Genomic DNA, 23,601 nt, shown 5'->3' on the forward strand with positions numbered 1-23,601 from the left:
ATGTGTACTTTTGAAGACAAACAGATCTTAACACAGAAGTGTTTCCAGCGCGTCCGCTCCCGATGAGGAGCAAAAAAGAAAGGAAGTGGAGCAAAGGGGGGGGGGGGGAATCTGTGGAGGGGGAGGTTCGAAGGGGGCACAGGAGCACTTACCTCATTCCCCTGTGGGGAAGATGGCGGCCTCTAGCTGTGAGGCAGCTCGGAGTGGGGGGATTCCCACTGGTAATTCCCACATTCTGAGCCTCCTCATTGGCTGAGAGGCCGCCACACCCCCCTTGCCCGGATAATTCTCTTTATTTTTCTGTATGAAATGTTGTTTTGGAATTGGTAATTGAAAAAAACAAAGTGACAATATCATGTTTTTACGTTTGCACAAGACTCTTATGAAAGATGAATAACTGCTTTAACACACATGAAAATGCAGAGTCGCTGCATGCCAAAAACATTTGAATTCTCATTTTGAAAATTTGTTATTTGAGTATTCTTGAGTATTGGAAATGTGTACTTTTGAAGAAAACCGATCTTCACACTTACCTCACTCTGTCAAGCTGTTCAATTAGTGCAACATAATTTGCTATGAAAGACCAATCTGTACAAACATTTCTCTTCTAACAGCAGTAAAGGTCTGAAAGAATTACGTTTGCTATTTTTTGCAGAAATTATAGAGCAACACGGGTCCCTCCCACTTTGCACAACTCTGATGTAATTTTCTGTCTTGGATCCCCATTATGACGCAATAAGCAGATGACAACCCCTGTTACCTTTACAATACAAGGGAGGGTGCCCATTGCTTGGCTTCTAAATAGCGATCATATGTTGCCCCCTACTGGTCAGGAAGGCAGGCATTTAGCTCACAGTAGTAAAATAAAAAGAAATCCTGGCGAACTTGAGTTGAAATTGCTGTTCAGGTTCAAAAAATGATAATTTATAATAGGAGAATGTTTTCTGTCAAGTCATTAGGGAGCAGTACTTTTAGATGTTTTAAATGTGTATTACCATGAACATCTCAACGGCAACCACCCACCCACATGTTAGGGCAAGTTAGAATTGATTTCACGAGCACGCATATAAACATTGGAAGTGTTTTTACATGTATTTTTTCAAATGTTTGTTGACATTTCTTCATTATACTGGTTCAGCACAGAGAAACACAACACAGACGGTACGATGATGTCGTTTATTTTTTCATGAAAAATCTTACATTTTATTTTTTGCCATTTGGAATTTTATTGTTCAAACTGTTTCAACTGATTAAAAACAATATCTTTATGCGCTTTGCAATTCATGTTTTATTTGTCAGTCAACTTGTTTTCATATTTCTCTGTTTCTTCACCTGCTTGCAGAGCTGGGAGTGTGTCTCTAGTTATCCGTTCAGTTTTCTTTGGCCTACGGCCCAGTGCAGTACAGTTTTCTACATTTTGAATTCCATCATTCACCATGGTTTTCATAATAATCATAATTTGCATAGAAACACTCCCAATTTGAAATTCAATTAAACTAGAATGGGAAACACTAACCCGAACCCGGGTTGCATTTGCGTATGTGTTCAGGAAAATGAACCTACAAATGAGAACTAAACGTGCACTAATGTTCCATAATGGGAGGCAAAGGTGGGAGCTTGCAGTGGCATAATGTTGATGAGCACAAGTGCACCTTCCAACTGGCGTCATCGCTTCATGAAGGGCTCCTGCAATTGCTAGCTTTATAAGCCAAAATAAAATGTGTATGCTGTGACTGATTGCCCTTATTTGTATTAGCAAAATCGTCACTACAAATCCCAGGATCCAAGATGTCATCATCTGAAGATCGCATGCGTGACATGGGCCCAATTGGCAAGCCCTGTAAAAGTTAGGGAAATGGTGACCATAGCTAATGGATGAAACACATCGACTGCACATTGAGGTGTAGAAAGAACACAATACATGTGAAGGTTTGTATGTAAAATAATATGAAGTTATGTGTGCAATTAGAAAGGAACTGAGGTAATCTATGCTCTCTTGCTTGGATACATAACATAATAGTGCTGGGGGCCAAAGCATTAAGGATACTCAGCAACAGATTGTGAAATCAAAATTCCAAAATTTCCAAAAATGTCAAATCCAGCATTTCCAGTTGCGCATACACAAATTCACAATGGTCACCCAAAATAGAGCTTATTGTGGCTTCCCCAAAGACTGCACCTCCGGCATTCATTTGTGAGATCACGGTCAATGTCAAACCCAGGATCATGCATTCACTTGCCCCGTTTCCAGACTGGTTCTAGTGCCCATCACAAGCAGACAAGCGTAAACTCCGACAGCTGGGTGCTTACTCCTGGCATTCTGGAGTATCACTCCTGTCCTGCAAGAACGCTACTAAACATTATTATTTTCCCTGCTCACTGTGGATAACAATAATTATATTTAAAATTGCGAGAAATCCTGAAGATGAACCCTTTTCATGTATCCTCATTTTATTTTTAGGTTGTCTTTTTGTGTAGTGAAAAGGCTTACCCTCCAGAGTTTGGCCTCTGCATTTCAGACCTGGTGCAATGATCTATACCACCTCAGATGAAGTTTTATTTTGAGTCCTCCCTGTCTTGCAGTGGGACTCAATGTTAAGTTGTATGGAGGTGTCCCTCCGCCGGTAGTGTAAAAGTCAGTCTCCTAGGACCGCTTTGTTGTAGTTACAGCCCTGTCGATAGATTATTGCTGTGTCAGCCGGCAGCCGGAGCTGTGCCACAGGGGTTGAGTGGCCCAATCGTATGCAGAAGTGGGCACCATCTCTTCCCCTGCATAGCAATTAGGAGTCTCGCTGCACAGTGTTGAATGAATGTAAAACCTGCTGGAGTGATGTGGCACTCCCCCACTCATCAATTTCCTGGCCAAACAAGTAGTTGTAACTAGAAAACCCAATAAACCTCCTGGAAATTGGCCAATGAGGGGCCATCTAACTCCCCCAGTCACTGCCGCTGGCAGGGCTCTCCGTGTGGCGCTCCCTCTCTTCACAGAAGGGCCACATTGACAGCCCCATCACTGGCATGTCTCTCAGCATGGTACGTCAAGGCTGTTATCATGGTGCGCCATTGATGAGAGCATGAGCCACGCTGACAACCCCGATGCCTGAACCTCTCCCCTTCTAGCTGGGGCACAGCTCACAGATATGACCTGGGCACCAGAAACACCCAACCTCAACTCTTCAGTACCTTACCTTCATGGGGTTGTGGCATTTGGCTCTGCCTCCTCAGGCTCAGTCTTTGCTGGACCGCATCTGGCAGACGTGGCCCGACTTCTCCCATTAACCCCCCAGGCTGACTCCATTAGTCTGCCAGGCTGCACCTGGCAGATGTGGTCTAGCTGCTTTTCGAGTCCCGCCTCCCCATGTCCTTCCACATCAAGGTTCTGAATGGTTCCTGGGAACTAGCCAGGGTCCATAAACCACTCCAGGCAGACTGCCCTTTATTCTCTGCCCCTCAACACCAAATTGAATTGGGTCCTAATAGTTTGATAGACCTTGCCCTCGGGCCATACCGGGAGTTATGGGCCCATACTTTCCTGTATGGCTCTTGGGCTTGGTACTTAAAGCTTAGTTACAGGCAGCTCCCACAAAATATGCAGGTCTTTATTGTGAGTTGGGGACTTGAAAAGTAAATTTGAGTGAAGATGCTTGTTATAACTGAACGCACCACATTTTCAGGCACATCTTGAATCTGCCAAGATTCGTATTGTGTGGATCGGAAAATCTGGACAATATATGCTCAAATGTGCTGGCATGCAGTGTAACATTTTCTTGTTCGACTACAGGTGAGTCGCTTATGAAAAAAGGAAGAATTATATTGACATGTCCAGTAAAAAATAAACAGAGACACTTCTTAGACTATAATATGTTCTTATACACAACGTTATAATTGAACTACACAATAATGAAGAAATGCACCAAGCTCTGGCCGTAAGACAGTCCTTATGTGTTGTTGTGTGATTCTGCTGGTTGTAAAAAGAAGTGGCATCAAGCAGCGTCGGTTGGCATCCTGCTATCTAAGCAAGCCACAATGGCGGGTCTTCAGCATTGTCTTCGAGGCTGGCGGCAAGGTTATCAGAGCTGTTCACAGGGATTAGACCTTGAATTACTGTGGGCAATTGCTACTAAATCAGATAGCAGCTGAGGGAACTTCCAAAATCGCCATAGTCCCCATCGACACACTGCAATGCGATTCCGTCAGTAAAGCATCACGGCTGCTTTCTGTGCCCAGAAATAGAATGATGTTCCATGATCTGCTTCTGAAGTCCCTGGCATGACCTGACGTGCTTGCCAGTAACAGCCAAAGGTGGGCTGCGCCATTACCAAGCTCTAGAGCCAGCAACCCTGATGATCATTGCTATTAGCACGTGTGGCAAGCAGGGTCGGAATGGGGCATAACATTGCCTCGCTCACCAATGGGAAAGTGGCAGACAGTTGCAAAAGTCAACTCATTCCTTGTGACAGAATGTTTGAATAATACTAAACGGAGAGTTTGTTTTTATAAAATGTAATAAAAATTGTGCACTTTAAAGACAATTTACTCACCAACAGTGGTCACAACTACTGGTCGCATAGTGAAGTAACTTGTCAAACTGGCACACATTGGCCCAAAAAGTGGCCCACTTTGTCCCAAAAAACGGGCCCACATCTAGCATTTGTGTGTGTTTTTGGTTCAGACATTGCCACAATGCCCTAAAGGGCAGTCCGAGCCTGATGGCAAGTCGTCGCATAATAATGTGATACCCATTCATTTTTGAAACTATGCTCGATAGTGAGAGTGTTTCATGAATTAATTCAAAAGTCCAATCAAATGACTGGTGAGGAAAAAGCAAAAGGAGCTAAAGGATCCACCCTCTTTCCATGTCCGTAGTTTTCACTGGTCAGCAGTAGAGGTGTGGCTCAGCAGGGGCGTTAAAAGGGTGCAAACGGTAAGTTCCATTTCTGGTAAAACGTATGTGTGTGTTTGGTGGAGCCCAGAGTATGATCAGCAGGAAGAGCAGCAAAGAGGCCAAGAGAGGAGAGTGAGGGGGAGGAGGCATGGTGTGGGACGGATCAATTCACCAGTGCGCAGACTGCCTTGATGATGTGAGAGAGTTTAGTTTAGAAGGTTCGAACACGAGGTTCTGCAGAAAAATAAATCCCGATTTCTAAGCTTGCTGGCAGTCGCTAGTGGAGCAGTGAGAATATACTTAAGCCATTCCAGGGGGGGGGGGGGCTGTACTGGCAGGTTTGCAGGCCGTTACCAGACTGTACAGCCCACCTTGAAGGTCAGTATTACTATTGGCACTCTGGTCCCTTCGTCTGTGGGGTTAATTAGGGTTTTTTAAATAAGAAACGTACACTGTGTGTATCGCTTGTGCCCAAAACTTTATAAACAGAGTGGCCAGTGGCCGAAATAGGCAAAGGATGGATTCCATTTTCTATTTCTATGGCATGAAGCAAGAAAGAGACCAGATGATTGTGGGGGTGGCAGTGAGGGTGGGTGACAGAGCTCAAAGGAGTAGGAACAAAGAGAGGGGTAACAAAGAGGGAAAGGTGGGACACAGGTGACCATGAAGAGAGGAATAGTGGCAGGCTTCCCCCACCATATATAGCTCATGTTCCTTACCTACTGATTAGGTAGTGTTACTTCCCTGTGTGCTAGTTATGTATTGCAACTTGTGCATTGTGAAAGAAGCATTATTATGTTGGTTTCAAAGTAAAGTAACATTGCTCTCTTTGGTTAACCTAATTAGAGAAAATGGGCCTCAGTATGGTTCTATGTCATATCATTGGTGGGCATTTTTCTGATGGGTGTTTTTACGAATGCAGTTTTAAAAAAAAAAGTCATCAAAATGTTTCTTTTTTTATTTTTGTGAGGGGAGTTCCCCCCCTCTGTCCTCCACCTATGTTTGCCTGTTTTGGCCCTCTGCTCCGTATCTGCCCTTTCCCACACCCCCAAAATTTAGATGATTGTTTTTGGCAAAGTGTTTTCATCAAAACACCTGCCGAAACAACTGTCGAAACGACATCATACCCTCATTACAAGCCTGCCGGTCCAGAAATAAGGGTGCCGGTAGCAGCGTACCGGCACCCTTTCTGGACCGCCAGACTACAAGTATGCCTGCAGGGGCCATTGCTCCCGGCAGGGGGGTACCGGCCCCTGCAGGCATGGTTTTCACAGAAGCACCGGCACTGCTGCTTCCGTGTCCCCATTCCTGTGGAGTCCTGTGGGAATGGGGACTTACACTTTTCGCTGCCTGACTTCCCAGTAACCGCCTACCTCGTAATGAGGGCCAGTGTAAAGAACGCTTTTTTACAGCCATGTTGTTATTTGAATTGGTGCTGAATACTAAAGCTCAGTGCACTGCATTAACTTCTTTCTTGGAAGGCACACAAGTGATTACATCCCTATGTGGGCACGTGCTGATGATACTTGAGGGTTCAAGACGTTTAGCACCATCTATGAATTGGCAAGTTCCCGCCATTCATATTTATTGTATGTAAAGCTGTCTTGTGGATATTCATTCTGGGGATGCTTAATCAGGGACTAGCTGCAGCCCTGCAGGATTGTCAGTGGTTGCCCATGCCTAGGCAGATGAAGTCTAGCCAATCGAATACGTCATACATCCGCTATAGTGTCCATGTTAAGTCTAGGTGACAAGCCTGTTTATGCATATCAGAATAAATAATCATGACGATATTATGCTATGTCAAGTCTTAACCTGTAGAATAATTAGCTTGAACGTTACCAATGATGATATATACAAATATATATGCTGTCATATACATGTATATTCTTTTCATTGTTATCCTACTTTAGGAAAGGAGTTTCGATTCCACCTGATCATTGCCTAGTGCCATTGGAGCCAGGGCATTTTTAGGCAGAATTTGGCTTTTGGTGCACTCTGAAAATGGCGCAGCTGGCTGGAAAACAGAGGCACATTTATCTGTCTTGAATGGAAGAGTGGTTTCTTTTTTCATGTGGTTCTAAGGTCCCCCATTGTATGTGTTCCTTTGTGTTTAAGTGATCAGCGTAAATTTGAAGAATTGTTTGTACATTGCAACTGATTGCCCGGGTCTCCTGCCAGGCTGCAGATTAGAGCGGGATTGAATCAGTTATCCTCTGCTAAATGGAACTCAGGGCAAGGAAGAAGAATGGGCAATGGCAGGTAATCCATCAGGGGAAACCCATCCGTCCTTGTTACTGACTCATCCGCCTGTCCCACGCCCAATTCTTCAAGAGCCTAGACCTTGAGCAAAGAATGATTTGATTTGTGCAGGTCACCCACGCTGAAGTCTCAGTTATGAAAAGGACATGTCTGTGTCGTTTGAAATTGCCGTGAGGCAGTAGTAAATTGGAGTCCAGTGCAGCGGTTGACAGCGGCGGACATCACTTTCAGTGCGCACTGCGCCAAGTCCATCTACCAAAGGCGACACGAATTCACACCTCGATTCATTGTGGAATTAGCCGGGCAATTGAAAGCTTTGCGGAACTCTTCAAAGTTGCTCATTGAGCCAATTACCCTGTGGACAAAGCAAAACATACATTGCGTTATTCCATGCCTCTGAGTGCAGTGTATAGTCAGCCCATTGGGTCATGCAACATTCTGTCAATGCAAACAGCTATTAAAAGAACAGGGAAATTGCAGAACTTTCATGTTATACATCAGGGACGTAATTTCACCAAAATGCCTGGGGTTGCGGATGTGACATCACACGACCCTCGACCTCTGCTATCATCACAGGACGTGAGGTCATTTGACCTCACCCCGAAGTGACATCACAGAAAGCGATGGTATACAACCTTTCCCACCTTGACAAAACCAGAAGTGCCATCACATAGCATTGTTCCTAAGTACACTACGAAACATATGGTTACAAATTGACTGTAATGTGATATGCATTTCCTACAAGAATGGATCACCCTTTGTATCATTAATATCATTGTGTATAGGTGCACATTACCATATTACCATGAATGCAAGCAGACATCCAAGGCCAAATAATAATGATGTGTTATTATATAGAACTTATGCTTATGCGTTTTATATAGAACAACTATACATACAATATCACCCAACCTGTGTTGGTACTCATTTATCAACCTCAGGAGGACAAATGGCTCAGTTGTCCTTGCCGGGATTCAAACCTGCAGCCCGCTGATCACACTCACACATCGCTGCAGTGAGCTCTCAACCCACTGAGCTATCTTATCGGTTATGGCTATCTTACTGGCTATAGTAAAATGTGCATTTACATGGCTGATTGTTCTCAAAGTTAGAAAGCAAATTACACTATGTAGTGGATAGCCTTAAACTGGTAACTGAGATTTAAAAGCAGGCCAGTTCATCTGCAGGTCTGTTGCAAAGTTGGCCACATGTCAAGCCTCCATGGATCTCCACTTTTTAAGGCTTCCAAGGTTGACCTCACACGGCATCCCGTACTCGTTACATCATGTATGCAAATAAACATGTTTTGCGCACTGAGCCCTGCGGGCGTGTTGCACATTATAAAAAATGCATAATAATAATAAGAAGAATAAGAATAACAACCACCTGAAGAGCATTCCATGGAGATAGGAAAGTTAGACACATTACAACAAAGCAACGTAGCACAATGAAATCAAGGCCCACTTTATGTGCTATGGTCTAAACATTTCTGCACTGTACAAAAGCTTTTAGGCACAAGGATTTTGTCAACTGACAGAGGACACCGAGATGGAATATCTTGGGATGAGCATAACAGAGACAAACGGAAGAAAAAGACATGCTATAACTGTAACCTGCGAAATGCAAAATACATATTCCGAAATGGATGCTTATTCTACTCTAAATGCTTTTTGGACATTTTTGTCTGCTTGAATTTGAGGTGTTTAACAACAGACTAAATCAGTGACTCGCCACCTGAAATGTGCCTGAAATAAACCTTTAATGAGTCTAGCAATTGTTGCATAGAATTCCAGAAAGACAAATTATATGTTATTCCTATTCTTTCTTATTTAGGGTCACAGCACAAAGTGTTACACTTGTGGAACCCCCTGTTTTTTTTTAATAGGCCTGAACAAGAAAGACAGCCACTCTAGAAACAAATAGCCACATGGCGCTGGCCACAGCCAAGGAGCTTCCATTTAAAAATAAATAAAAGGTTGTTTTAAAAAGGAAATGTTTAGGGGTAGTAAGCGAGTCCTCACAGGTTGCAGGTGCGACCCTGGCGACCCCTAAATGGCATCCCTGTTATACATTCTGCTGTTGCTTAATAAACAGTAGCAGGCTGTCAATAGGACCAAGATTTTCTGACACTCTAAAAATGCAAACGTATAATCCGTGCCAGCTCCAGAAATGTTGCTGCCTTCGGCGAACATTCGAAGTACGCACCACACGCCTCCTATCATCCATCACACAGTCACAGCAGGGGGAGGAGATGCAAAGGCTGCAATGCGAACCAGCATAGTCAGGGCATCATGGCCAGTGTTTCTTGTCACTGGCATCCCTGCGCCAGGTCTGACTAGATGTAGAAGAATACCCGATGCCACCAGGAGTAATTTCAGATGTCTGGGGTAGATCATGCACTGTTGGTGCTACAGTATCTGTAAGTAAACCACGATCACATTGTATTACTGCACTCTGCAACCTTTGGGTCTCAAAATGTTTTGAACTACAACTACCATAAGCCCTAGCCAGGCATAGTCAATGATGAGGAATCAAATGGGATTCATTGTTCAAAACATCAGCTGCGCTGGAGCGGCATAGATACATTCTAAAGTTTGACAATGTGTGTCCTTTACATATTTACCTGAAGTTGTTTGTCATTTCCCGAGGTGCTGCTCAAGATGACTTTAATATCTCAAAAGAAACATTAAGCATGATCCTAGATGTCAGAGCTCCACGCTATTGGTTGCTTAGTTGTTGTAAAAGGAACGGCCATCATATAAGCTCACGGCAAGTATGGACCTTTGGGAATGACTTGTATGTTGCTCAGTACGGTCACATGATGAACTGTGCACTGTGCAACACCTAATTTGATGTCAGGCCATTTTGTGAATCAAGGCCCTTAGATTATACATTATTTTAAGTAACTGGGATGGGGTTTCATGTTTACTGTCTGCAACAACTATGTTTTAAAAGTGTACACTTATCAATGTTTTATTCTCCAGATTCAGCGCTTTTTACAGAATGAGTTCAGAAAGCCATTACCTGATTATTCATACACTTCATATCGTATCGTTTCAGGCGTCTAGGCAGGGTTACACTGCAGTACCTTTGCTGGAAAGGTGAGGTTTTTCTTCAGAAAATATAGCTTTTTTAATGATCACAGATTTATTTCGAAATTCCCTGCCTGAACAAACGTATTCTGCCTGTTCCTGAGCAGGTTTAGGAAAATCCGTAGAATTCCAGAGGAAGGTAGGAATGGCTGGATAGTTGGCTAGCAGCTTCAAAAACGTGTGTTAGCAACAGACGAGGCACTGATTTCATGCTATGGGGAAATATTAAGATTACATGAGTGTTGTGATCTCTTTTTGATATATCTCGTTCAGTTATTTTTAACATGTTGCCAAGAAATAGTCACGTTCATAGTCGCTGTCATTGCCACATCTGTTCAGCGCTCCAGGTAGAAGCTGCCTTTCCACACAGACATTTAATAAACATCATATCTGCAGAGATCCACACATTTCTCTGCAATTTTCACTGCCTCTACTCATTAGTCATGATCATGTCTGATTGCCACATGATTTGGAGCATCTCTTCTGACCTGCTCTTGTCCCATGTCTCACAAACTTGAGGTTCTCTTTGAAAGCGATCAGGGACTACAACAGCGCTGTGAGATCTGAAGCCCTCCCCAACCTTCCAGTTACCAGTCCGCCCTGTTCTGCCACTCCTGTTCACTGCATTCCCCTGCTCGGTCCTCACTACTGGGGCTCTCTACCCTCTGACACTAAATCCATCCTCGTTGTAATAGGTTTCACGTCAGCACCAGAGGAGCAACTCCTTTGCCTCCTAGGAGCTGCAGAACTGTCTATTGGTATCCCTCTCCACATGATCCCCCATCCAACTCTACCACCGTTACCTAGGTGAAAATACTGCAAATAAAAAAGTAAAAAGGTTACTCTTGTAACATGCCCAGAATATCCACTGTGTATTATGTTAATCTGTCATCATTGTTTGCCAGTGCTGTTGCCTCGTTAGTCCCATTGCCTTCCTATCGCACCTGGCTAATTTATCAGACTTTGCATTCCATTTAACAGTGCAACACAATTAATCTTGAGATTGCTTGGTCAGCCATAGATGATTATGTTCTGGTAAATTGCTTATCACAAAGAAACCTAGACTCATACAAACCCTTTTCTCCATGCGCAGTGTTGTGTAAAAGGTGATGTTTTGAGGGTTAAATGAGTGGTTTGCCACTAGTGAGGAGGCACGATTCCCTTTTGCATGTTGCACAATCATTTAATTTACCACGCTAAAATGGTTCATGGAAACATTAGCTCTTTCGCAACCATGATGACAAAGTATCCCGACTGGCACAGGGAACATCTTGTGGGGTATCAGTGGGGCCAACCTGCGCTCACCTGGTGGATGATGGGTCTGACTCACTCAAACGTAGCATCCAAGGGGAAGGAACAGTCGTATGAGGCCAGTTCAGACCTGGTCCTCTTAAGGGTGACAGCTCCCAACTCGGAACATTTAAAACGAGGTTGCAACAGTGAAATAAGCTTCTTTCCGTGTGAAAATGGGTCACATTTCGATTTTCTACTGTAACATAGCATATGAACTCACTTAGAAGGTTTTTAAGAGCTGTACACTGCAAGGGAGAGAAGACTCTCAGTGAAGGAAACACATTTTTTTGCCGTCTGTAGCAAACACCTACTCAAACATCAGACACACATTGTATTTAGCCAATGAGATAACTCAGTGGGTTCAGCACTTGCTGCTGTGATCTATGTGTGACCTGCAAGTCACAGGTTCGAATACTGGCAGGGTCAAATCAGCCTTTCATCCTTCCAAGATTGATAAATGAGTACCAGCCTTGGTTGGGATGGCTAATGTTTGTAAATATGTACTGTGCCCAGCGCTTTGGCAGTAAGTGCTATACAAATAACAAATCATTATCATGTTTTCAATTGGGCACTTTGTGATGAATTGACATCTGGCAGTGGTATAGAATCCCTGGATATTTTAACATTTGTATTCATTAATAAAATCTACTCATCAGATTCCCCATTCATAAATTCTATGCCAAAAGCATAGTGACCTTCTGTATCATAAGTCTAATCTGCAGTGCTTGCTCTACAAGTGACAAAGAGCAGGTTCAGAGGAAAAAAGTGCATATTTGACAGCTGCAGTGACAGCAAAGTCTCCTCAGCACATAAACTCTATGATTATGAGGTTACTGTGTTAGTGGCAGATACATCTTGCAATATGTGCCATATCTGAGTTATGGTATGGTGGATGGCATGTCTCATAATTTCAGCTCTGAAGGGATTATGTGTATTGTCCCCAGACAGGCTGTACCTTGCTACTGCTATTAGGACTGTAGACTTTTGGATTGTCTTTATTTATTTCTTTGTGAGGGCAGGTTACAACCTCCACACAGAGACAGCCACTCCACAGGAAGCTGTCCTGTGAACAGGAATCAAAGGGCACAATCATTCATTAAAAAGAGTGACCTCACACCATTGTGCTGCATATCTAAAGGCATACAATTCTATTGAGAACGGAAAGGGGCAGTGTTACTGTAAACAGGTGGGGTCTTTATAGCTGGAGGAAGTTTCTGGAATTGTGTTTCTCTCTAACTCTATCTCTCCTTCCTGTTTTACTGAGTGACATATAAAAAAGCATGCGCATCCTAAATCACAATTTTTTGGGATACATATTCATCCCCATGGGAATCCTCCTCCTTTTTTCAAGCAATTTTAAACAGTTTTTTGAGCCTGCGGATAACATGCATGTCTGTATACTTATTGGCTTGTTATGTCAAATTATGTCTGCACTGCGGTTGCCATAGATGTTTTAATTATTTCATTCTTTGTTCATGCAAATGTTTATATTAATTTGACATTTCTTGTATATTATGTGCAACAAATATGATAGGAACCGATGCAGCACAATGGTACTTGGTAACTAAAACTACATCACCTAACACTGACACAGCAGAAAACAGCATAAACCACATCATGTAACCAAGGAAAGCAGCAGAGGAACTTGATGCTGGTTGTGATAAGGGTGGAGGCAAGCAAATTGAAAGATGAAAGAGAGAAAGAGGGAATGGATCCACGTTACTTTAGGCACACACACACTGCATAGTGGTGACACAGCAGCATGCATCGTGATGTTAGATTGCATGAGGAAAATGGTTAATCATGTCCCCAATCTGGATGAGAACTGTGCCAGTTTACCAGATGGTCCTGGGTCTGAAGAGAAGCCCTGAAGGACACCAGCAAGGACCCATTGTGGATATGGGAGGAAAGTCATTTCCACAACAGCAGAGTAATTGGAGGAGAAATGTAAGTGTCCTCGTTCTTTGTGTTTTGTCTTAGGGGGATGGTCAGGAGGGTGGCATGAAGGCAGATCACTTTCAGGATTTTGAGATCCCAGCAAGTTTGGCGACCATTTAAAAATAAAAATTTCAGAGGCTGGAGTTTTTGACCCACCGAAAATAAAATGCATTTTTGCCCTCAAGGGCCAACGAAGATTCATGTCCACACTGAAACTGTATGCACATTTTTTCATTCACATTTGCAGTGGGAAGACAGTTTTGTACCATGAAAAGATATAAAGGAGGGTTAGGTGGTCGTATTTACACAGATGTCATAAAAGCTATCACAATGTTATAAATGACTCTGATCAATAAGGCAACTAAGTTTGAAAAAAACAATCAACTCTTGACTGGTGGTAAAGCCCAACAAGGGGGGATTGGTCTGACGAGAATCCCTGCAGACTCTGGCTCAAAATTTACACAGCTTCAATGAATCACAAGTAGAGCAAAAAAAGTCTTATTATATGGGGTAAATATATACACTGGCAGGTGAAAATCCATCATTTAGGTCTAACGATTTCTGAACATATAACCAATCTGCAAGTAGGAGTACACATAGGGCCTCATTATAGTATGGAGGTAGCCATGCCGCTTTTAGCGACATGGCTACCTCCATACCGGGTACCGGGTACCGGGTTCCTTGAATGGGGAAATACCGGGCCATTCCGACCTTGGAGGGCCCGGTATTTCCAAGCAGGTTATGGCTCTTTGCTCGTTTCAGGTCCCATCAAACAACAACCTGAGCCCCTTACCCTGACCATTTGAGATAGCCACCAGGAAGTGGTTTCCTTTGATTTAATCACCACTCCCCATTTCGTTATCATTCTTGGAGTACCTTGGTTACGAGAACATAACCCTACCATAGATTGGTCCCAAGGACGCATCGCCTTTGAGTCCTCCCATTGTCAGGTACACTGCTTGAAAGCAAGTAGTGGGCTTCATGCCCCCTGTCAGGCTTTGATAGCCATTGCCCAGGTTGACGTTCCTCAGGAAGTGGAACTGTCTTATTCTTCTATGACCCACACAGTGGGAGCAGTTGTCCCTGATATTCCCACTGAATATAGGAACTATATCAGTGTCTTTGACAAGGGATGTACTGAGTTGTTACCCCCTCACCGTTCATTTGATTGTCCAATTGAGCTGATCCTGTGGACGCATCTATTCCTTGTCCCCACAGAAGACCAGGCCCTGAAGGAATACATTGAACAATCCCTGAAGTTAGATCATATCAAACCCTCACAGTCATCTGCTGCCAGCCCCATATTCTTTGTTCCTAAACGGAAGGGTGATCTTCGTCCTTGTGTGGACTACAGAAGGTTGAATCAGATTACTGTGAAGGACAGGTATCCTATTCCCCTCATTACTCCTCTGCTCGAACAAGTAGGTCAAGCCATCATTTATACCAAGTTGGATCTTCACAGAGCTTAAAACCTTATTAGGATAAGAAGCGGGGACGAGTGGAAAACCACTTTCTGTACACGTCATGGCCTCTTTGAATATACGGTAATACCCTTCGACCTTTGTAACACTCCGGCCACCTTTCAGCGTTTTATGAACAGTATCTTTCATGACATCATGGACGTCTATGTCATTGTGTATTTGGACGACATATTGATGTTCTCTCCCAATTACCAGACTCATGTACAACACGTGATGGAGGTCTTGTCCCGTCTCAAAGTTAATGCGTTGTTTGCTTAGCCATAGAAATGTCTGTTCCATGTTACCGAAGTAGATTTCCTAGGTTTTCATATCTCGCCTCAGGGTCTCTTGATGAACTCTACCAAAATCAGAGCAGTACTGGGCTGGCCTGTTCCATAAAATCTTTACAAACCTTCCTTGGTTTTGCCAACTTTAACCGGGTTTTCATTTCTGGTTTCTCCACCATTGTCGCTCCTTTGACTGCACTTACTAGCCCCAAGCATCCCCATGTTTGGTCCTCTACACAACAGGAGGCATCAGAGCCCCGCTTCTGCAGCACCCAAATACAGAAGTACCTTTTATCGTAGAAGCCAATGCCTCTTCTTTTGCTCTAGGGGCAGTTCTGTCTCAGTCCTGTCCCATGACCGGATTGTTGCATCCCGTGGCTTACCATTCATGAAAATTCACTCCCACGGAGATGCATTAAACAGTGACTGAATAAGAGCTACTAGCTATTAAGGACGCATTTAGAGTATACTGACCATCGTAACCTACAGGATTTGGCCGCGCTCAAATGTGTCGACAGTCGGCAAGTCCGTTGGCACTTGTTCTTTTAAGCATTTGACTTTGTCATTCACCATAGGTCAGGTTCTACCCATGGTAAAGCAAATGCACTCTCTCGTATGGTAGGCGGTGAATTCCTTCCTGTGTTCCCTGACTCCTTGTTGGATAAGACACACTTTATCTGTCTTTGCACACCAACTTCCACTTTGTTAGATGATATACAGCTTTGGGTTTCTGACCACCCGGACCTGGTGCAGGACTGGAATGCAGTCGTGCTGGAGGTTCTTCCATTTGTTCAGAAACAGTTGCTTTTGCCCACGCCAGAAACGTGCCTGCAAGCCCTAGAGTGGTCCTATGACGCATCCATAAACGGACATCCGGGTCAGAAATGCACAATCTCTCTCCTTAAGCGTTGGTGCTGGTGGCCTACTACGCGACAGGATATTACAGCAAATGTTACAAACTGTGCCATATGTGCGCAATGTAAGAACAGAAAGGCTAGGCCACTAGGCTTCCTCTAACCACTGCCATTACCACAAAAACCCTGGCATAGTGTTTCCATGGATTTTATTACAGATCTGCCAAAATACCAGGGGTTTGACACTACATGGGTAGTAGTTGATAGTTTCACTAAAATGGCTCGCTTTATACCCTGTTCTGGCCTCCCTTCTGCACCTGTACTTGCCAAGTTGTTTTTCCGTCAGGTTTTCTGCCTTTTTGGTCTTCCTGCTGTCCTAATTTCAGATGGGGGTACCCAGTTCACGTCCCTTTTCTGGTGGTCTCTTACAGTTCTTCTGGGTATTGATTCACACTTTTTGTCCTCATATCATCCAGAGACAGACGGTCAAACCGAACGCGTGAACCAAACCTTGGAGCAGTATCTCCACTGCCTTGGTTTGCAATATCATAAATCATGGTTTCAAGTACTGCATTTAGCTGAGTTTGCTTATAACAATGCTCCGCACTCCTCTACGGGTACCTCTCCTTTCTTGTCTCTACATGGTCAACATCCTCGTGTCCTGCCCTTGTCTGATCTACCCTTCTCCTCCACACCCGCCGCTGATGCTTGTCTTAGAGACCTCACTGTCACCCATGAGCAGACCCTGTCTCATCTAAAGGCATCCCAGGAATCTATGTGTGGCTTGTAAGAGGATTCAATTCAACACTACAGCTAAGTCAATGCCTAGTCTGGGATACTGAATGGAAACCCTTATGGATATATCTTTATGTCCAGTTCATGCGTTCTGGATGACTACCCCTATATAACACCCCTCTCTTGGAATCCCCCTGACCCCACTGAGCCAAGAAGTAGTTCTGTTTGCAAGTTTAAAGGTTTATTTGATAATTTAAACAATATATATATATATATCACGCTTTATAATAAATTAATAATTGAATATCACACTGAATCTGAGCAGTAATCAATAATGGATAGTCTGGCACTAGCACACTTGTGAATAGGAACAGAAGAATAATGTGGTAGAGAATGCTTTATATAAGTTCAGATGGATGTAATGTTGAATGAAAATGCAATACAGAAAATACTCAATATGATTTCAACAAAACAATGTAATCACTTTTCTCTGGCAATCCCCTCCCCCCTTTATGCAATGCAAGGAAAAGGAAGGAAAGCACACAGTTCTCAGAAATGCAATCAACTGTAATTCAGTTCACCCCAGCAAGCTTAGACTACAGAAGTTGGAAACACAGGCCCAAAATGCTTTTATATGTGCTGGCAATGAAGTGAAAAATATGCTAAAATGCTTTCAATTCCCTCTAGAGGTTCCGGGTGAGTGGTATCTAGTTAATATTAGTCCAGGCTCACTCTAGCAATGATTCAGGGATGGTTCTTAAGAGGCAAACAAATTTTTAGCAAGGAAAGCAATGAAGCTGCGGGTTTCACACGTGGAGAAATTTGCAAATCGCGGTAAATTCGCGAGTGCGTTTTTCGCGATTGCGGCAAAAGTATCGGGGGTAGGAATGCGTTCTAGGTTCGTTGAAAAGCTGAAATTCTAAGCTTTCAGAGGAAAGTTACTGCAAGTCTCTAAGACAAACGGTCACTGAGTTATGAACGATTTTGTGAAGGTTGTTTTTCAGATTTGAAATTTTAAAGTTCAAAGTGACAAGTGACAGCTAGCAGCTAGAAAATGACAGGTGACAGCTTTTAGGCAGTTCTACTTAGATTAAAATAGATTGAATTATATTATTTTAACTAAGAGATTGGTTCTGCACAGTTCCGCTAGGTACTCACAATATCTTTAGAAATAGAATGGGCCTCGCCACAGATCTGGTCAGGTTTCAGACTGGACTCTGGTCTGGTCTCGGCACTTCACAGTGATCTGGGTCAGCTCTCTGGTTCTGCTAACAGTGGTCTGGGTCAGCTCTGCTCTGCTGGTCTAGCCTCTCTGGATTCTGGAGATTGATGGATTTGAAGTCAGGATCTCTGAATGTTGTATGGTCCGGCAGAGCGCGTTGCAGCAAATGGAATTGAATGTCCCTATCTGTCCTGACTGTCTGCTTTTATGTGTTTTGAAAATGGGTGTGTGTGCAGCATCACTAGGCTCTACCCCTCTCCACTTGTCATTGGCCACTTCATCCTCTTCCCCTTGATTGGGGGAATGAAATGAAGTGTCATCATGATGAGGTCTGTTTATGGTACAGAGAACCCACCCCTGTCAACTTTACACACAATCTATATTTTGACCCAAAAGACATATTTGCACAGGTACACATTTGTTTAAAATTACATGCACCCATCACATATCACAGGAGGTATACCCTGTCCAAATCTGCTCTTCCTAAGAGCTTGCATTGAGAAATGGCAACATTTTGCACTTTTTAACTGGTTTCATAATATCGGACATTACCCCAAATGTATACACATGTGCGCAAGGAGTATGGACATTACTTGATGAAGTGTCAGATTTTTAACATGCATACATTTTAAGTAATACCCTCTTAACTGCTAGTTTGCCCCCAGATCATGCCACTGGTTCTAAAAACCTCTTAAAATGTGGGCAGAAAAATCACAAGAATTATAGTATCATTTAAATCATTATGACAAGTCCGCACTATGAGTTATTCATCTTTTTCTAAAACTATATTCTGGCTACAGGGGTGTGTCTTTTCAGGTCACATGGTACAGAAACCAGTTTTTCCACTTTCTTCAAGCTCAGCCTCTGTCTCCAGTTTCTCCCCCTCCCCGTTTCTGCCAAGAGGAAGCCATTTTTATTACCCCTGCAATAAACCATCTGCCTGGGCCCTGGAAGGCCCATTGTTCAAGAGGAAGCCATTTATGGCCACTTCCATAAACCCTCTGCCTGGGTCCTATGTTTAGTCTCTAGCAGTCCCTTGATAATCCAATCAGAGAAGGGTCAGATCCCTTTTGGTGGGAGCAGCAAAAGGGCAGCTAGGCCTGGGAACACAGCTGTTGTGCAAGTCTCATCTCCTGTCGGGGGTAGCTGGTGGGCAGAATTCAGTTTCATTAAGTCAGGCCCCAGCTAATGTCACTTTTAGTTACCCAGTTTTCTGCATTCAAATAAAATGAACCATTTTTACATATGCAGCTAGAATGCTGATTCTAAGTCCAAAACTATGGCATTTCAACAGTGACAACTATTGCCACTCAAAAGTAGGTCACTGAGTTAATTTAAACATTTTTGATTTTTGGTAGTTTTAAATCCAGTTTCAGTTAGGCTGCTGCAGACCTGCAGAGCTCAGCCAGTCTTGTTATGAACATTCAAGTCACTTCAGAATATAACTTTACATTGTGTCCACCTCTCAGTAAGTCTTTCTTTGGCATGCTTTGGGTTCATCTATTCAGTTTTACACATATAAAAAAAAATCTGGTGTTGTTTTAAAACGCCGGCTTTCTGATAGTGGTGAGTACTGGTACTGCACCCATTTTTGGGATTTAAGAAAATGAGTCCCCCAGAATTCTAGGTTGCTTTTGGCAATCAGAATTGCCATTCCCAATGGTTTCAGGCTACTGTGTGGGTAGTCCAATTGTGGTTTTAGGCAGTGCCCTTCTGTGCCCATAACATCGGCAAAATGAGTGGCAGCCTATTCTTCATGCATTTCCCTGTGCATTTTCTGGGAAGCTCTGGCCATCATGATGTTTTCCATGTCAGTACTGCACAGTTTTTGAGGTAGGGCTTGGATGCATGGGTAAAAACATCCCACAAGCCCCCCTCTTGCGATGGCCATTCTGTTTCAATGATGGAACTCGCAAGACCTGGGATGTTTCCTCATCTTCTTCCAATAGATGGCACAGTTCAGCATCTTTTCCTCCATCCGGTACTGATCGATCGGTTCTCCTCGCCGGTCCTGATGGGAATATTGGGCGGTACTCTGGGCCCCTTGCGTCTCTGCTCCCGGTCTCCGATTGTCCTCCCTGGCCAGCCTCAAGGTTTTCTTTCTCCTAGGACGACAAAGGAAGAGCGGCAATACCTATTCATGGACATTTCTCCCCCACCATTGATATAATGGGGTGGCATATAAATTTATAGTCAAAACATATGAACATGCACATTTCTTTTTGCATTCAAAAACGAAAACACCCACATTGAGAAACTCAGAATTTGATAGGCGATATGTAGGATATTTTAAGTTAGAACTGAATTAATCTGAGACAGTACCCTCTTGGATTCCAGAGGATTCCTCCAGTTGTTGCAGAGTGTGCCTGGGATGGCAACACTTCAACTGGTTTATGTGGACCCACTTGTCTTCCCCCTCTGCCAAACCGCCTTTGGGGATGCGGATCTTGTAGGCCACAGGGGAGATTTTGTCTATAATCTCAAAGGGTCCCTTCCATGTAGGCAAAAATTTTCGCTGTTTGGCCTGGTTCCTTTGGAAATTGTATAGATAGACCTGGTCCCCCACCTGATATTCCTTCCTGGAAGTCTTCAGGTCATAGTGGGTCTTCATGCTATCAGCTGATCTTTCTAGATTCCGCTGAGCATAAGCAAAAGCATGTTGAAGGTGTTTCCTTAAATTCTCCACATACTCGTGGGTTGTGGAGGCATTTATTAGGGTCTGCTCTTGGGTCCTGTAGAGCAAATGCTGAGGAAGCACCATCTTGCGCCCAGTCATCAACTCAAATGGTGACATTTTGGTTGCAGATGAAGGGGTAGATCTGATGGCCATTAGGACCAGAGGTAATCGGATATCCCAACTTGGCCCAGAATCCGCCACAAACTTCTTTAGTATGCTCACAATGGTTCGGTTATATCTCTCTACTGCCCCAGAAGAAGCTGGCCGGTAAGCAATATGCAACTTCCTTTTGACCCCCAGTATCTCCCACATCTTTGTCATCACTTCACTGGTGAAGTGGCTACCTCTGTCTGACTCATCCTTTGAGGTAGACCAAAACGGGAAAAGATGTGGTTAATCATCAGGGCAGCTGCTGTTTCTGCCTTGCAATTTGGGGCTGGGAGACATTCCACCCACTTGGTAAACAAGCATGTCACAGTCAACATGTACGTATTCCCCCTAGCAGAGCGAATCACGGGGCCTACAAAGTCGATTTGTAAATCTGACCATGGCAGTGTCATCCCCCTCTTTTGGAGAGGCGCACGGTGCGTGAGGGATGATGGCTGAAATTGTGCACACACAAGACACCCCTTCAAGTATTCGTCAAGGTCCTGCCCCATGTGTGGCCAGTATGCAACCTCTCTTAAGATTTCCAATGTTGTGTGAAACCCCCTATGACCGGCGGTGGCCGCATCATGGGCGTGACTTAACATCAGGCTTCGGAATGAGGTAGGAACCACCCACTGATCGTGGCCAGCTTTGGATTTCCTTACCAGCAAACCGTCTTGGATTCGGAACATTTTTGGACATTTCATCAACACGCTTAGGTCCTCTTTCCCAGTGTAATCGGTATCCGTCAGGGGAAAGTTCTCAGGGTCCTCAAGGTGCTGGTAAAATTTACCAATTATTGGATCCCCCTTCTGAGCGGTAATCAAATCAGCATCAGGGGTCTCGTTACTCCATTGTGCAATTGAAAGGTCGTTGTGAGCATCTGTCTGGGACCTAGTGATAGCAGTGACCTGGATTTCCCCCAACAGGGACTCAATCTCAATTAGATCCCCTTGGATGGCCCCGGTTTTGGCCAGCTGATCAGCTAGGTCATTTCCAGTTTTGTCTGGTCCCTCTACTTTGGAATGACCCTTGATCTTTTTCCAATAGATGGTCATCTCATTCGAGGTGACCAGATCATCAATGTTTTGGATCAACTTCCCATGTTTCAAGGGTTTGTTGTTAGCACATAACATGCCTCTGGTTTTCCAATTAACCAGGTGCTCCACGAACCCGTTCCGTACATAATCCGAATCTGTGATTATGACCAGTTCGTGGAGTTGATGCTGGACAGCAGTGAGGATGGCCTGATGCACAGCCATCAATTCTGCCACCTGACTACTTCGGGGACCAATTTTGTATCCAGCGGAGGGTTCTGGGGACTTATTCACCCATGCATTCCCTACGCCGGCCACCAGTTCTTTCTCCCCGTCGTTGTCAACATGGTAAGAGCATCCATCCACATATACAGTGGGCATTCCCTCACACTTGTCTTCTTCAAAGACTTTGTGGGGGCAATTAAGGTATGCCTCCATGGTGTCCTTTATTTTTAGACTTTCGTCCTTGAGACAGTTTTCTCTGGCACAATCATGCAAGTCAGCCAGTCCTTGCGCGAGGGGACTCTTCTTGTTTTGGCCATATATGACCTCCACAGGAAAGCCTTGCATTGACAGAATCCAGGAAGTAATTCGGGAATTACTCACATTTCCGGCCCGGATTCTGTCACTTTGGAGATATTGCAGAGGCTGGTGTGGAGTCTCCACTATGATGTGTTCCCCCTGGATAAACGGGCGGTAATTCTTCAATGCCCACACCGTTGCCAGGAGTGCCTTCTCAGAATCGTTGAATTTTTCCTCCACAGAGGATAAAGTTTTGCTCGCATAGGAGATTACTTTATTGACCTTGTCATGCTTTTGGTATAATACTGCTGTCAAGCACGTATTAGAGAACCCCGTCTCCAGGAAGAACTCCTTGTTTCTGACAGGGTAAGCTAGGCAAGGCGCTTGTGAGAGACTTCTTTTGAGTTGTTTTACTGCCTCGGCTTGTTCTGGACCCCATTCCCACTTGACCCCCCCTTCAGGAGATGAATCAGGGGTCTGGTGATCTCTGCGTAGCCCTCAATGAACTTTCTGCTGTAATTAGTCAGTCCAAGGAGGCTCCTTAGTTCCCGCAGAGTTGTGGGGTCTTTCAGTTTCTGAAGTGCTTCCACTTTCTTTTCCTGGGGACAGAGACCCTGAGGAGTAATCTCATGCCCCAAGAAATTAACACGGGTTCTACACCACTGTGCTTTCTGAAAGGAAAGTTTTGCTCCGGCGGCCCTCAATTGGGTCAGAACATAACGGATCTCCGCTATGTGTTCCTCCACAGATGAACGTTTGATGAGGACATCATCTACATAAGCCAGGTTACCCCTCGCACCCAGGTTGGGCATGGCTTTATGTAGGAAAATATTGAATTCATTGCCGGAGTTGAGGTATCCGAAGGGAGTCCGGGTCCATGTGTACTGCTGGCCCCCAAAGGTAAAAGCCAGTTTGTATTGGTCCTCCCTGCTGACAGGCACGGTCCAGTATCCATTGGTCAGGTCTATTGCAGTGAATACCTGTGACCCCTGAATCTGTGCCAGCCCTTGGTCAATGTAGGGAAGAGGCCATCGGGAAGTATGGACCCGTTTGTTGAGTTCCCTGAGGTCGGCGCAGAGTCTCCACTGGCCGTTTGGCTTCAATATTCCCAGCACCGGATTATTGGAGGTGCTGTGGACTGGACGGATTATTCCCCGGGACTCAAGGTTCTTAATGATTTCAGTAAGGGA

General features: G+C 44.2%; 1 protein-coding gene across 2 annotated transcripts in view; it reads right to left on the reverse strand.

The window, feature by feature from the left end:
• Positions 1-1,162: 1,162 nt before the first annotated feature.
• The window catches only part of PHEX (phosphate regulating endopeptidase X-linked), a 1,520,886-nt gene continuing 1,498,447 nt past the window's right edge, over positions 1,163-23,601 (reverse strand). For both annotated transcript variants that reach the window (XM_069639233.1, XM_069639232.1), the window contains one exon: positions 1,163-7,502. In XM_069639233.1, coding sequence (XP_069495334.1) covers positions 7,476-7,502 — 27 coding nt within the window. In that variant the 3' untranslated portion in view covers positions 1,163-7,475. The remainder of the gene's footprint in view (positions 7,503-23,601) is intronic.

This window comes from Ambystoma mexicanum, chromosome 7q, assembly GCF_040938575.1.
Source record: "Ambystoma mexicanum isolate Mex_15411 chromosome 7q, UKY_AmexF1_1, whole genome shotgun sequence".
NCBI classification, from domain to species: domain Eukaryota; kingdom Metazoa; phylum Chordata; class Amphibia; order Caudata; family Ambystomatidae; genus Ambystoma; species Ambystoma mexicanum.